General features: G+C 42.4%; 1 protein-coding gene and 1 pseudogene across 1 annotated transcript in view; both read right to left on the bottom strand.

The window, feature by feature from the left end:
• Positions 1–757: 757 nt before the first annotated feature.
• Positions 758–16,650, bottom strand: part of LOC143983646 (inhibin beta C chain-like) — a 42,524-nt gene continuing 26,631 nt past the window's right edge. Inside the window, exons 2-3 of the mRNA XM_077483590.1 lie at positions 10,758–11,105; positions 758–1,786 (exon numbers count right to left, since the gene is read on the bottom strand). Coding sequence (XP_077339716.1) covers positions 1,047–1,786; positions 10,758–11,097 — 1,080 coding nt within the window. The 5' untranslated portion in view covers positions 11,098–11,105 and the 3' untranslated portion in view covers positions 758–1,046. The remainder of the gene's footprint in view (positions 1,787–10,757; positions 11,106–16,650) is intronic.
• LOC143984796 (5S ribosomal RNA) lies at positions 8,176–8,294 on the bottom strand (annotated as a pseudogene).

Here is a 16,650-nt window from a genome sequence, read left to right as displayed (position 1 = left end):
TCACAGTCTGACCCCTCTAAAGCCTCAAGGACAGTAAACTGGCCCTTTGTTCAGAAAGTTTGGAGACCCCTGCTGTAATGTACAAAAGTGTAATTCTTCTTTCTATAATTAAATGATACCAGCAAGATGTATTTATAGACACTTCCTTTTGTACGGTAACAACTCTAATGCTGCGTACACACGACCGGAATTTCCAGCAGACTAGGTCCGATGGTCTTCCCAATGGACTTTCGTTGGAGTTCCGACTGACTTTCCGAACAAACAGACTTGGCCACACATGAACAGACTAAGTCAGTTTGAAAGTTTGTCCATTTTGAACGTGATGACGTAAGACGCGACTAAACAAGGAAGTTCAATAGCCAGTAGCCAATAGCTTCCCTTGTGTCGTATTTGGTCTGTCGGACCAGCACACCCAATTTTAGTCTGTCAGAATTGAGTCCATCGGATAGATCTGAAACAGGTTCTATTTCTAGGTCCGTCTGATTTTTTTCCGAAAAACGATCGAACTAGCCCACACACGATCGGATTGTCCGACGGACTAATCCCTTCAGACCTAGTCTGCCGGAAATTCCGGTTGTGTGTATTAATCATAGAGACGCAGTGTTGTCACCCTTCCCTGTGCACTATGGAATTGCTGTAGTCTTCTCAGTAAAACCATGATGTTCAGCAGCTGCTTGAGTTCACATACTGTACATTCACAGGATATTCCTAAAAAGAGTCTGCAGGATGTACACAGGACAGGGAGAAAATGCATGAACAAAGTATGAACAAAACTGTATTTGCATAGAAAAAAAATAATGCAATTATGTTTTAGTTACAATAATTTACATAACTAAATGTTGTTTTGTAAGGGTCCATCTTTACCAACAATCATTTTACTGGTATCATTTAAAACCATATTTAGCTACTGTTTTTTTATTTTTATTTATCATTTAAGTACAATAATGTAATTGGGCTACCCAACAGAGAAAAGACAGATTTAGCAAGCAGTTTGCTATTTTAAAATTGTACATGAGAAAGCACAAACTGGGGAAGTGGGATAGGTATCAGGTGCAACCACAGCTCTCCACTATCATATCAGGAACGTCTGCCTTGACAATAGTGTTATTTACATCATAGTAAAGAATGGATAGACTTCTTCGCTTTGTCGGCACACAACAAAGGCTGAGATTGGAATATATGTTGTTTGCCTTTATGAGACTGAAAACAGCAGTATGACTAGATGCTGAAATCCCCGGTGCTCTGCCTAGGTGAACAGGACACCTGCCTTCACAAAGGTTCATAATGTACCCCTTTGGGCTAATGATCCAGTCACTCCAGCCTATATCTTTAAAAGAAATATAAAACCTTTTACGACAACAAATATCTATGTCACCAGTGCATTCAGTCACGTGTCTCCGAGTTCGAGATTCCTCTTGCTTATTGCGCACTTTTAGGGCAAGGAATGGGCGACGGTCATGAATGATGTTATCCATCATAAATAGAGTCTGGCAGTCCTGGCACTTCAGTTCCAGGTATATATTTTCTTCTCCCACTGATAAAGCTTTACCTGTGAGCATGGGCAGATATACCCTAAACCACCCTCCTTTGAAAACTTTCATGTTGACAGTTTCTCCTTCTACTGACGGGTCATCTGGATGGTGTTTACTAGTCACTGAAAGGGTAATCTTATTGCGAAATGTCGGTTTCATATGGAGCCACAAATATGCCTGATATATCTCCTCATGTTTGTCTTTGTCAGCAGAGAGACGAAAGTGAAGAACAAATGGAACATCCTGGACGTTATCTAAAAAAAAAAAAAAAAATCATAATAAATTGAATACTTTATTCCCTTTCAAAAAGGACATTAGGATTCTCACAGGGATACAGTGCTCAAATAAATGCACAAGTCCAAAGGCCAAATAAAGGTCCTTAAAGCGGTTGTATACCCGCTGATTTTTTATTTTTTTTGCTCACCTGCAAAGGAAAAGGCATAATGCATACTAGCTCATTATGAAATACTTACCTTAGAACGAGGCCCCGACATCTGTCCCGATCCACGCCGAGGGAGCTGACATGTTCCCTCTGCGTTTCGTCCGGGTATCGCGGCTCCGGCGCTGTGAGTGGCTGGAGCCGCGATATCATCACTCCCGCGTATGCGCGTTGGAGATTTCTCTCCGGCAGGGTCCGGCGTCTGCCGGGCTTCCAGCCGGGAATCCCCTGTGCGCATGCGCTGCTGCAGTCAGCGGCACATTGCGAGGGAGATATTTTTTTTACCTACAGGCAAGCCTTATTATAGGCTTTCCTGTAGGTAAAAGTCCCCAATTTGACTATACAACCACTTTAAACTCCAGAACAAATCTTTATATATTCTTTAATAAAATAAACCAAGCAATACTCATTTAAAATACAGGTACCTATATCTGAACTGTCTGACTCATTAAAAATAGGATTTTTATAACAGCTGACTTATAAAATGCTTTTCTTTTGAAGTACATCATGGGACACAGAGCCATAGTAATTGCTATGTGGGTTATAGTCCACCTTCAGGTGCTGGACACTGCCACATCCTAAACAGGAAATTGCCTGCCTATATAACCCATCTCAGTTTTTTTCGCCACTGTCTAAGGTGTTGGTAAGTGGAGTTTTTCTAAGGAATTTTTAAATTTTCTTATGAAATGTGTCCTTTAAAGTAAATGTTGTCATGCCTAAGTGTCACCACTGGGGGCTGTATGGAGCACGTACCGTGCTTTGCTCAGAGATCGCGCTGTGTCACAGGAGCAGGAGACTTTTTTTTTTCTGGCTAGCAGGCAGTCCTCCAGTAAGTTTGGGGGGTTTTGCTTCCTCCAGACACCCCCACCTGAACTGAACTCCTCTTCAAGAAGCTGAGTATAAGAGAGAACTAAAAACAATTGGCAATGCCATATTATTTCACCTCCCCTACACACGGCGCCAGCTTCCAGGTCTCCTTCACGCCATACCTCCCTCACTCACAAGCCGATCCCGTGGGATCGAAGGCCCATGCTTGTGCGGGAAAACTCTTTTTTTGAAAAAGAAAGGAGGGGAGGCGCGATGTGGGTGGGGCTTAGCGCAGCGTTGGCGTCCTCCAACATGGGAGTATGTTTTAAAAGAAAAACTCAATTTATGCTGACTGCGAAATTGTCGGTGGGGGGAGACATAAGAGCAAAGAAGAGCATGAAAGTAGTTTTGGTGATACAGGCACCTTTTGATCTCAGTATCTCAGTTTTATAGAAAAGCAATACAAATGTATACTAGAAAGTGGGTCGGGACCTCTGTGTCCCGTGATGTACTTCAAAAGAAAAGGATTTTACAGGTAAGCTGTTATAAAAATCCTATTTTCTTTCATCGTACCTCACGGGACACAGAGCCATAGAAATTGCTATTTGGGATGTCCCAGAGCAATGCCAATTGAGGGGAGGGAGACACAACCAAAGTAGGGCACCATGAGATCATAGGATTTATACTGCTGCCTGCAGTACACTGCTCCCAAAGGCGACATCCTCATGTCTTTTTACATCCAGATAGAATCTGGTAACTGTATGGATTGAAGCCCAAGTTGCGGCCCTGCCGAATTGAGCCATGGAGGCTTGGTGATGCACTGCCCACAAAGCACTAACAGCCCTAGAGTAGTGTGCTTTTATTTGAGAGGGTAGAACTGCCTCTTTAAAACATAAGCTTGAACAATTACTTGTCGAATCCATTTAGAAATAGTAGATTTCGATGCTGCCTGTCCTCTTTTAGGACCTTCAGGCAACATGAACAAAACATCCGTTTTCCAAATCTGAGGAGTCGCCTTTAAGTAGACATTGACTGCTCTCACCACATCAAGAGAATGTAGTTATTTTTCTTCCATAGAACAGGATTCTGGAAAAATTAAGGTAGAACAATACTGTCAGGAGTGGGGTAATCACCGAGACCAAGATGCAGAGAGCGGTTCACTCTTGTGACTAAGCACACTCCACCCCTGGAGATGGTACAGAGAGTGAATTGCAGAAAGAGGCACAAGCTACCAGCAGGATGAAAGAACTTGTTTGAAGGTCAGCTAGGAACTGGATAGCCGTGCAAGGCTGGTAGGTCTTGAACCCAGCAGGCAGGTAAAACAACAAGTCCAGAACAGGCTGGGAAACCAGCAGCAAAGATAAGTCCGTAGACAGGCTGGGAGCCAAGATTCAGGTGTAGAGGAAATCCAAGAGCAGGCCGAGGGTCAAACACAGGAGACAGCAGATAATCCAGGAACAGGCAGGAGGTCAAGGCAATGGAGACAGGAGACAATCCAGAAACAGGCTGAGGGTCAAGGCACCGGAGACTGGAGATAAATCTCGTACAGGCCGAGGGTCAAACACAGGAGGTAAGCAGAGTCCGTTAAACAAGGCAGAAGTCAGGTCCAGGAGAGAGTCAGTGTAGGTCAAGGCAATCTGATTCACAACAGGTAAACGATCAGCAGAAAACAGGAACAAGATCACAGGGAAGCTGAGAGATGAACCAGCAATTTGTTTGAACAGTCAGGCAGCTTTTATAGGCCACCAGGGGTTTCACATTATGCGTGCACTAGTGTACATGCGCGCATGCTGTTCAGCTGAGCCACGTGCGCCGATGCGCCATTCCGCCGCGCATCGGCGCAGGGACACTGTGAAACTGACGGGGCTGATTCTGGTTTATACCCTGACAAATATCCTGGTTTAGATAAAAACCTGATATTACCTTCGGTAAAAAGTTAGGATGAGGACGCAATACTACCTTATCCTTGTGAACAATAAAAATATGGCTCTTTACAAGAAAGAGCAGCCAATTCTGATACCCTTCTTGCAGAAGATATGGTTACCAGAAAAAATAGTTTCCTTGTCAAAAAAGGACTAAGGGAATATGTTGTATCCGCCCAAAAAAAGGCTGTTTTGTAATGCCGACAAAACTAAATTCAAGTCCCAATGGTTCAGGGGTTACCTAACCAGAGATTAATACGAGCCAAGACATACTGCCAATTTTTGGAGAAATCATAATGCAGGTATTTTTCCTTTAGCCACCCTTGAGGCGACAAAGGGACGCATACAAAGCGTAATAGCCTATAATGAAAGGCACCTGCATTTAGCTCAGACAAGTGGAATCACTGTTTGAGGGGTGCAAAAAGTTATCCTCTTTTCTTCCCCCCCTCCATCTTTTTTATGTAATTGATGGCATTGTATATGCCTTTGGCTCCTTCTACCAAAAATATACCTATATTAACATATAATCACCTGTAAATCATTTTATTTGTACTACTTTGCATGCATTGCAGTGTTTTATTTTTCTCCATCCCCTTGGGGCAAACCGCTCTGTTCAGCCCCGCGCCACTGGGTGGGGTGCCTCTTTTCCGCCCCGCTTCCCGGCACGGTGGGGAGACGCAGATTCTCCCCAATGTTTGTTTCCCTACAGTTGAGTCCTTTTTGGGCCACTGTGGGGGGCTTTCTCCGTGTTGGCGGCGTTCCGTGATCGCCACCGGACTGTCAGTGACGTCACGCTTTTGCGTCGGAGGCGATGGCTTAGGCCAGGGCTTATGCCTTCCGGAACGCCGAGGGGACCATGCGGACGACGCCCTTTTGGTGTTGTAGACCTGTGGGAGGGTGGATTGGGTGGGGTCCTACACCTGCAGACAATGGACAAATCATGCAGATACTTTAAAATCCCACAGCTCCCAGGAGATCCTGAGGTGTTCCCTGGTAGTGTTGTCATACACCAATACAAGACTGATGGAGTGCTTGGTAAGTGTAGCTTTTGGAATGATTATGACTGGGTGATCCTTGTACTTATGTGATACCCATTCATTTATTAACATTACTACCTAACCTACACAATATTATTTCTTAGTAATATAATCATAATCCTACTCCCTCACTTTATGCAGACAGTATTCAGTGTCATATCTCTCATGTTTGGCACCTTGATCCACCTCACTTTCACCATCTTATCCAATTGTCCACCTTTTTCTTTTCTTTCTCACACACACGTACACACATGCATCATTCTTTTCACACTTTCAATTTTGTTGTTTCAGTTTTCTTTTTCAGTAGTTTGGTTTTGTTTTCACTTTCACACCCCCCCCTGCCCCGTCATCAGTGTACCTCACATCATGCATTTTCACTTCACCCATCACATCTCCACACCCTATCCCTCACCCACCTTTTCTCACTGTCAGCTAATCCCTCTTATAATTAATATAACTAATGAAGAAACTACGCCATGCTATATATAACTAATTTAATTCTTTTACAATATGAATTCATTAATTACCAAGTAATAAGCCTATAACTGCCAAGCACTTCTATATACTCCCTCTAATATTTAATGATGACCTACAAAAAGTTTTTTGCATGTCCATCTGCAGGTGTTTTACCCCCCATCCTCCTCTCTGGGTCCCATAACGTGGCCCCCTGTAAGCTCAGTGGACTATGCACCCACCCAGAGGGCGCGAGGGGGAACATGTGGCAGCGATGGGATCATTGGATGGCTATAATCCTGCAATGCCGGTTCATGCGACATGTCCTCATGTCCTCATACACCCATTGGTAACTATATCTCTATATGCATGGAGACATATTTTTGCTTAATTTGAAATATTATACCTATATATTTTTTTATATTGTCCAAAGTCTTTAATTAGATTTTTTGACATTCCCCTAGAATATAAATCCCCCTGAAGAGACCGGAAATCGCAAGGGTCGAAATGCATTGGGGTTTTTCATGTGGATACATATGTTATGAATACAATTGGCAAACCATGCTTGTACATAGAGTTTTTTTGCTATGAGTGATGTTCCATGCTTGTATTTGTCGCACTACCTATATGGATGATGTATTATTGTTCATTTGGAATTACTATTGTCTGTCAAATAAATTATATTTTTTTACATCAACTATTTTCATACCAACTCTCTGCTGCTAAAAAACCCCTGGGGAAATTTCCTGTGTTTTTGTTGTATACTTATGGGTTATGCAGCTTTGGGGGCTCCCTTTATTGTGTTATTTTTCCTTTTTACCTAACCAGAGATTAAGCCATATTACCCCCTAAATAAAGTTACGAACCAAAGAATGCGAAGCAAGTGGTCGTTGAATATAAGGCCACAATAAGGCCAAGACCTGTACTTAGAAAGCACTCAAGGCCAGCCTTATTTCTCACCCCATCTGCAGAAAGTCAAGGAATCTACCTTTGACCTATTTCTGGGGTACAACTCCTGGTTTCACACCAGGAGACATATGTTTCCCAGACTCCATAATATATAATTATGGAGGCCGGCTCCCTTGCATTAACCAAGGTAGAAACTATTGAACCTGACAGCCCACGCTTCTTCAGAGTGTGGGTCTCAATAGCCAGATCATTAAATTTTGCGTTTGTAAAGTAGGATGTGGCCGTGATCGTAGGTTCCATGGGTCCCCTACTGCCATCTTTATAATCTCTGCACAACAAGATTTCCTAGGCCCTGCTGGGGTCCACAATAATCAATGACTTTCCTACCTGCTTGAATCTACGAATAGGTCGTGGACGCAGGCAGAATAGGAGGGAATGCATAAATCAGTGTGAACCGATTCCAGGGGAATAACAAGACATCTCTGCCACATGCTAGCGGATCCTTTGTTCTTGACACAAAGTTGTTGATTTCTTTGTTGAACCTGGACGCAAACAGATCTATGTCTGGGATCCCCCATTTTTTACATATTGACAGGAAGATATCGGGGTGAAGGAACCATTCTCCCAGGAACAACTGCTGGCAACTCAAGTAGTCTGCCTGCCAATTTCCTATTCCTAGAATGAAGACTGCCGATAGGCAAAGTACATTGTTTTCTGCCAAAGATAGGATACGATTCATCTTTCTCTGGGCCGCACAACTTCATGTGCCCTCTTGGTGATTAATATAGGCCATTGCTGTGGCATTGTCGGATTGAATCCTGGCAGGACAATACCGTAAACTGAACGTTCAGGCCCTCAGGACCAAGAGCTCTGCCTGAATTTCAAAAACGTTAATGGGCAAGGCCATTTCTGATCTGGGCCACTTCTCTTGGACAGTTGCCTCTTCCAGGACTGTTCCCCAACCTAAACAAATAAGGTTGGCTTATGTTGTTATCACTTCCCAGGTAAATGAAGGAAGGATTTTCCCCGTAGTAGATTTTTGGATATTAACCATAAACTGAGGCTCCTGCGCACCCAGCCTACAGCATCTGGTATTTCCAGGTGGTCTCTCATCCAGGTACTAACCAGGCCCAACCCTGCTTAGCCTCCAAGATCAGACGGGATCGGGTGCTACCAGGGTGATGTGGGTATAGGCTTTGGAGTCAGACACATTGGGAATGTAGAGCTTGAACCCTTTGTTCCAAGCTGATAGGATACTGTTTTGCAGCAGTCTCGAATGAAACTGAGCATAAGGAATCACAAAGGATATAGCAGCGTTAATTGCTGGTATACCCTACTTAGTGACTTTCCTCCACCATAGGATAAAGTGTGAAAACTTATTAGGATGGGAAAAAAATGTTTATCTGGGTAATCCTCTCAGACACAAAAAAAGCTTTTCTAACAATGAATGGACAAGAAAAGGCATGCACAGCTTTAGTGAACTCAAATACTCAGTTAAGGGTACAAAAATGTGGAGCAATCATTCAGCAAGAAATTGCACCATCGACCTTAAGATTGGAAAAGCTTATTCTCCCGCATTTGACACCTCAGAAGAGGATTTATCAGCCTCACCATGGTATCCTGAGGGAATTCGTCTTCTCCTGCCCCTATTTCCTCAGTTTTAGGGTCCTGGGTAATGGAAGAGAACCTGTCACATTTTGACCCACACTGGGATGTGATTTAAGTCGCTCAATTTTTTCTTTTTTTTTCATTATCATAAAATAAACAGGGGCTGCAGTGTTAAAAACAGTTGCAGACATTTCATGGCCCTGATGTTCACTCTGACCAGCCACCTCCTCTCAGTGGAGGATGACAATTGTAGAGATAGTAGGCTTTCCAGAGCTTGAGGAAGACCCTTTAAGCCCTTTTTTGGGTGTATTTCAACCCTCCCTTCTGATCATAGCCAGATGAACAAAGCAGAGGTACTACCAGAAGAAATCGCATCCACTGCTTGAGCAATAGTCCAGTTACTGCCACTGCTATTAATGCTCAACCCGATGCAAATAGTAAATGTGTCAAGGTAGGAAATGCCTGTATCACCAAAACCTCTTTCATGCTCTTCTTTGCCCTTATGTCTCTCCGACAATTTCACAGCCAACATAAATGGAGTTTTTCTTTTTTTCTCTTTTTTTAAAACACACTCCTGCCCCCACCATCACATCGTGCCTCCCCTCCTTTCTTTTTCAAAAAAAGCATGGGTCTCAGACCCGATGGGATCGGCTTGTGATTGAGGGATAGATGGAGTGGAGGAGACCTGGAAGCTGCTGCCATGTAGGGCAGTGAAAGGAAAATGGCATTGCCGAACATTTTTAGTTCTCCCTTATACACAGCCTCTTGAAGAGGGGAAGAGTTGAGCTCAGGTCGGGGTGTCTGGAGGAAACAAAACCCCCCAAACTTACCGGAGGACTGCCTGCTAGCCGGAGAAAAAAAGTCTGGTGCTTCTGTGACACAGCGTGATCTCTGAGCAAAGCATGAGAAGGTACGTGCTCCATTCAGCCCCAAGTGGTAACACATAGGCATGACAACATTTACTCTAAAGGAGACATTTCATAAGAAAATTTAAAAATTCCTTAGAAAAACTCCACTTACCTTTTCAGCCGCAGGGTTTTCTGTGGTAAAACCAACAGACCCAATCTTCACCCTTCATGGTGGGTTCCGTTAACAAACCTTCAGGAACCAGGGACCCTCAGGGAATCCACAATCCTGGACCTGTAAAAAACACCCCGTCAGTAAAACTTTATGGCCTTAATACCAAAAGTACTAGATCCCGGGGTCCAGCTCTCTAAAAAGAGAAGCGTTACAGGCAAAGCCCATTTCTTCGGATACGAGGCACGAGTACCATTTAATTCGGCCTAAAAGACGCTTTGAATGGATCCGGCTGCATAGCTAGCCCCAGCAAGGATTGCTCCAGTGGAGCTCAGGACAGCACATCTTCACTCGTGACCAACACCTTAGACACTGGCGAAAAAACAAATACTCCCAGTAGTGGGAGGAGTTATATAGGAGGCAACTTCCTGTTTAGGGTGTGCCAGTGTCCAGCACCTAAAGGTGGACTATAACCCACATAGTAATTACTAATAATTACTATGGCTCTGTGTCCCGTGATGTACGATTAAAGAAAGATGTGTAATTCTGTTTAGTCAGTTTTGTGATTCAGACACCCATCTCACACAGCAAGGCCAGTCATTGACTACACTTTTTCCACTGCAGTTAAAGTGGTTGTAAAGGCTGAAGGTTCTATGCATGAAAGTATAAAACATTCTGCGTGCAGCACCTCGAACAAAGTGTAAATTATCTCAGAAGCATAGCAAACAGATGTCAAAGCAATTTGGACACTTGCCCTAATCAGCCAGTCAGTAAGGGAGTAATACATGCAAATAAGCTATTATTATCTGTGTAGTTTTTGTAATCTTGCCTCTGGGGAGTTTCCACTAGTTACAGGAGCGCCAGTGTGAGCCTTATTTGATTGGGCAGGGCCCAATTGTATGGGTATGTTCAAATGCAGAAGCCAAAATCGACACATAGACACCTTTCTTTTATTCTGAAAGCTCCAAACCGAAGAGAGTTAAAAGCTGAATAGTTGGTATGAGATTCTGTATACCACTTCAATAAAACATACCTATTCCAGCAAAGCTGATAACTTCATAACTTTGATCATTGTCTTCTTTGTCTTCCACATCATTTTCTGCATGCAAATCTGTTGACAGGTCTTTATCTGAGTTAATTCCTAGCTGCTGCAGAGCCTGTTCCAGATTATCCTTGGAGATTGTGTTTGAGATGTTCGGCCGATGATGCAAGTGAAGTTTTTTCAGGATGTTCTGTTTGGCTATTTCCAGGAGTATTTCTTTCTCTGCCTTCTCTATGGTCTGGGTGAATACTCTGCATGATGAGCAGGACAGTTCTGTCAGTGATGCCTGCAAAGCGACCAGCAAGAGAGGCAAAATAATTCCAACTGACATGATGTTATCTGCAGAGAAGAAAAAAAAAAGGCAAACAGAATACAGGTAAATTAATAAAAAACTAGGGATGAGTGAATCTGCTGGGTTTGATTTGCAGAGGGTTCATTGAATCCGGCTTGAGATCTGCGGAACCTGAACTTGGCTGCAAACCCCATGGAAGTCTGTAGGGAGGAATCACAATTCTAAATTCTGGCAATGTGTAGGACTTAGCCCTTGTATACAACTTGGAAATTTCCGACCACACAATCTGTCGGATTTTTTCCAACGGATTTTGTCTGAAACTAGTGTTGCATACACATGGTCGGACAAAGTTGTCGGAAAATCCAATAGTTCAGAACGTGATGACGTTCGTTCGTTCCGACGGGACTACGTTCAGCCTAGTAGCCAATAGCTTTGCTCTTGTACTTTGATCTGAGCATGCGTGGCACTTTGTCTGATCAAAATTCTCTACAAACGATCAGAAAAAGTCTGATCGGATTTTGTTGTCGGAAAATTTGAGATCCTGCTCTCAAAAAGTCTGATAGAGCCCACACACGATCGGATTTTCCGACAATATAATCTGATCAGACCGTTTCCGTCGGAATTTCCGACTGTGTGTACAAGGGCTAATAGGCAAGCCCTTGTCAAAAAGGCATGGTGGATAATTACCTAAAAATAAATAAAAAATGAAATACTGTAAAGTGGAGAGAGGGTCCTTTTATGCAACTTCGGAAGTGATATTAAAGAAATAGCATGCTTGGGAGACATTGTTATGTTTTATGTGATGTTACAGAACAGTAGAGTTTTTACAGACAGTGTCAGTGACACCATGTTATGGTATGACATATATTGGATGTATATTTGATTTTTTTTGACTTTTATATTTAGCTATGCTTAATCACTTTAATACAGAGCACTTTCGCACCTCCCTACCCAGTTCAATTTTAGCTTTCACCTTTTAAATGACAATTGAGCAGTCATGCTACACTGTACCCAAACTAAATTTCTATAATTTTGTTCCCACAAATAGAGCTTTCTTTTGGTGGTATTTGATCACTCAGTGGTTTTTATTTTTTGCTAAATTAATAAAAAAAAGACAGAACATTTTGAAAAAAAAAGTTTTTCTTTGATTTTGATATAAAATTTTGTAAATAAGTAAGTTTTCTCCTTCACTGATGGGCACCAATGAGGTGGCACCAATGAGGTGGGACTGATGAGGTGGCACTGATGGGCACTGATAGGCGGCACTGATAGGTGGCACTAATATGTGGCACTGATGGGCATTGATAGACAGCACTGATGGGCACTGAAAGGATGGACTGATGGGTACTTATGGAAAGGTCACCAGGGCCTTATCTAAGGAGCTATCTGAGGGGAATTTTTGCCAGTCTCCAGAGAGGGTTTTTGGAAAAGCTCCCCCTCCCAACCCCCAATTGCTCAAAGTTATGATGGCTTGAGTCTCAGTGGCTGAGCTATGTTAATTTTATTGGTATAATTCTGCTGGTTAAATGATTTAAAGTTGTCAGTTTTAATGAGAAGTTATTGAAACCAATAAACAAGGCCATGGCCTATTTTAGCTAAAATAAAGTTGTGTGTTGTATTCTTTATTAATAAAGAAAAAACATTCAAAGATTTTTTTGGAAAAACCAAATGGAGAAGAGAGGGGATTTTCACGGTGCAATTTATAAATTTTTCAAAAGAGAAATCCAAGAATATAAAAACAAATTTATTTTATTTTCAATCAATAAAAAAAGAGCAACATTGCTAGATATACAGAAGTGTGACATATAATAACCAGTCCGAGTAACAGTTGGGTTAAGGTGCTTGTAATCAATTATCCCGACATGTTTCGCAAAAGCTTCCTCAGGGGATATACAAGCTAACAATAAAATTACATCAGAGCAGAGTAGTTAATAATCAATTATACAAAACATATTGATTGATTTAAATGAAAACATTTTTTCCTTGCAGCCTCTGTCTATGTGCAATTGCCACCTGTTCTGCGGCGGGAGAACTACAGCACTTATAAGAGGTCATACGGACACCCAAGGGTATTCCTGGTTGGGTTCTCTTTCCACCGGGATGCCCGTATTTCTGACAGCGCTGGCAATCTGCTCGCCGAAATGAGTGTTTATATCTGGTGGTGTAATTGAGATGGTAACGGCTTATAATACCCTCGCCGCATACTTCCCCCCCACCCATTGATTCACTATCGGTGGAGTGCGTAAGGCTGAGTGTCATCATTACAGCCTTATGGGAAATGTAGTCCTACTCCTTCCCCCCTTCTCCGGCGCATGCGCAGCGCTGTCAAATGTGTCCGCATCAAGCCGGTGACGTCAGACATGGAGGAGCCGTGCACGCAGTACATGCTATTCGATACTGATAGTAAGTTTTTGATAAAGTTGCTTATCATCCACCTTAATTTGTATCTTTGAGATAGTAACTAGATTTATTCTATTCCTTATATATTTCTTGGCACCTACCGAACGAGCTGATAGCTTGTGAGTGCAAATGTGTATTATTGCAGTTTTATATCTTCAATTGGCTGCATGTTACATTGTATCTGTTCATCGGCCGCTGTGTATGACATGACGTATTGTTACCTTGTGTATTAGTAAGTACTCATGAGATTACCAGTTCACTTTTGAATATTGTCCTACTTTCTGTTCATAAGTTGGCTTTAGTTTGGTATCTACGATTTGATTGGCAACCATTAGGGTCCAAATCTTCTATTTTGTTTTGGAGGCTTTTTGCCCCTTTCTTATACTTTACAATCATCATGTTAATCCTTAGAATGAGTTGTTCTATTACATCTTAAAAATTACTGTATTCTTTTGATCTACTTTATGTCTTCTTATCACTGTCCAGACTGGCCTTCGTCTATGTCCTTTCTTGCTGCATGTCCAGCTGTCAGATACGGGGTTCTTGCACATTTTCTTTGACACCAAGACGTTTGTTTCTGCTTGGGATAATGGTTGTGGAGCAAGGGTAAGCACCCCTTTAAAACTCTGGGTGTGTTGGTTATATTGATATTTACCATTATTCAGTATTGTTTTAATTTAAATCAATATGTTTTGCATTATTGATTATTAACTACTCTGCTCTGATGTTATTTTATTGTTAGCTTGTATATCCCCTGAGGAAGCTTTTGCGAAACATGTCGGGATAATCGATTACAAGCACCTTAACCCAATTGTTACTCGGACCGGTTATTATATGTCACACTTCTGTATATCTAGCAATGTAGCTCTTTTTTTATTGATTGAAAATAAAATAAATTCGTTTTTATATTCTTGGATTTCTCTTTTGAAAAATTTATAAATTGCACCGTGAAAATCCCCTCTCTTCTCCATTTGGTTTTTCCCAAAAATCTTTGAATATTTCTAACTGGGATGAGGTGCCATATTTTTTAAGTGTTGATGGAAGCTGGAATCAAATTTTCAAAAAAAGAAAAAACATGTTTGGAGTTTGTTAGTACCTGCTGCCTACAGTCTTAGGTCTGCAGGCAGCACAGTGGTGTAGGTGGTTAGAACTTTCACCTAGCAGCAATCCCTGGAGTTTGCATGTTCTCCCTGTGTCTGTGTGGGTTTCCTCCAGGTACTCCGGTTTCCTCCCACACTCCAAAGACATGCTGGTAGGTTAATTAGATTCTGTCAAAAAAATATGCGTATGTGTTTGTAAGCGTATCAGGACCCCATGGGGCAAAGGCGTGCACTGTTCTGCAGATGGACACCAGCAGCAAAAAGCACCCTGAGGCAATTCAGTTCACATAGGTAGCACTATACAAGTCATTCATTCATTAGGTTATCCACCTTTTTCACACTGAAGCCTTGAAACTAAAAGCAAAGAAACTCAAAGCAGCCAACACTCACCCTACCACCTTCGTGTCCTCAATCTCCCAGTACCTACATGCCAGCTTGCCAGTTTGACTGATTTCATACCAGCTGGCAAAAACAGCCCCCTTCCTTTAGTTCATGGCATGGGAATGTCCCACATTGACATTTTTCCACCTGTCATCTTTTTTTTTTTTTGGAAAACAGTATTTACAGATTTACTTTTTATTCTTTTAATTTTTGATTTGTTTAATTACCTTTTGTGACAGACCTAGCCGGGACAGAGGTTGTTGGAGGGGACAGAATGCGAGCCTCTTGCCTTACAATTATGGGCCCTGGCATTTGGGGGAACGGTGCTCTTTGTGAGCTGTATGCCTGGGGACCCCTGAGGTGGTGTTACTTAGATTCCGATCCATGTCCCCCCCAAGACACGCAGACTCTGGATATGTATTTGCCATATTAGCAATAGACTGAATCACACTGTTGGGACACAAACTGTTAGATGCTAATGTCTTCAGCTCCAGCCACCTGTCTGTTGTGTAAATGAGTCTAATCTGGCTTGTAAGAGTATTCCACATATTGTTGTTTGTGATAATTAACCCTGTGTTTATGTTTATGGTAATGTATATTGAATAGTCAATCAGTGAGCTAGGAGACAAAGTCTTACCCTTAGGCCGCGTACACACGCGGGGACTGTTCGCCCAACTTTGTTCGTCAAACAGTTTGAGCGGACAGTCCGCTCAAAATTAGCATGGACGGACTTGGCCACACACGACGAACGAACGGTCCGCTGAAACTTGCGCGATGACGTGAACGGCACGTACGACGGGACTAGAAATACGACGTCCTATACACTGCAATGCAACCTTCGCCGTGTAAATCCTTTCTGAGCATGCGCGGAACTTAGTTTGAAGAACAAGCCTACACACGGGCGGACTGTCCGCTCAAACCAAGTTTCAGCGGACAGTTTTACGGAATTTCCGAAAAACTTTGTTCGTCAGACTGTCCGCTGAAACTGTCCGCTGAAGCCCACACACGAGCGGACTGTCCGCCGAAACACTGTTCAGCGGACAAAGTTGGGCGAACAGTCCCCGCGTGTGTACGCGGCCTTAGTCCTATCTCTCAGACAACTAGTCTGGGTCAATGATTAGATAATTAGCTCATGCTAATTAGGTTAGGTTTTAGTCTTCTACTGTATTATAAATACTTGTAATTTTGGTTCTAATAAACGAGTCCATGTTTAGCAGCTAAGCAAGTGTCGTCTTGTTTTGTGCTTGTGAGCGGTTGGAATATCTGATATCTATATTCAGGCTGGGAGGAAGTGGTATATGACGAAAGCATTCAATCGGAGTGTGGGATCGGATCCGTCACACCTTTCTTTACATTTTTATCCACTAAGGCCATCCTAGTCATGGGCATGTAAGCATGGGTATGTAAGGCTTTAACTAAAACACTTACAAATTTTCATTCCGATGGATGTCAAGGATGTATCACTGGGTGGAGGTGGCCAAATATGCACCTTAGGCACTAGCCTGCCCTGTTGAACACTTCATGTCAGAGATGGCTTTGAGTACAACAGGGGGAAATTGAGAAGATTACTTTTAATACAGCAAATTAGACCTGGATTACAGAGGGCTACCAAACACACACTGTAGATGTTACAGATAAAATCAATATATTTATATTATATACTGTACATTTAACTAATGCTGGCCATACATGGCTTGAATGTTGGTGGTTC

The sequence above is a fragment of the Lithobates pipiens genome, unplaced genomic scaffold, assembly GCF_037356315.1.
Source record: "Lithobates pipiens isolate NorthernLeopardFrog02 unplaced genomic scaffold, aLitPip1_a1.2 Scaffold_16, whole genome shotgun sequence".
Classification (NCBI taxonomy): Eukaryota; Metazoa; Chordata; class Amphibia; order Anura; family Ranidae; genus Lithobates; species Lithobates pipiens.
The sequence above is the reverse complement of the archived record's forward strand: the minus strand, read 5'-3'. Positions and strand labels throughout refer to the sequence as shown.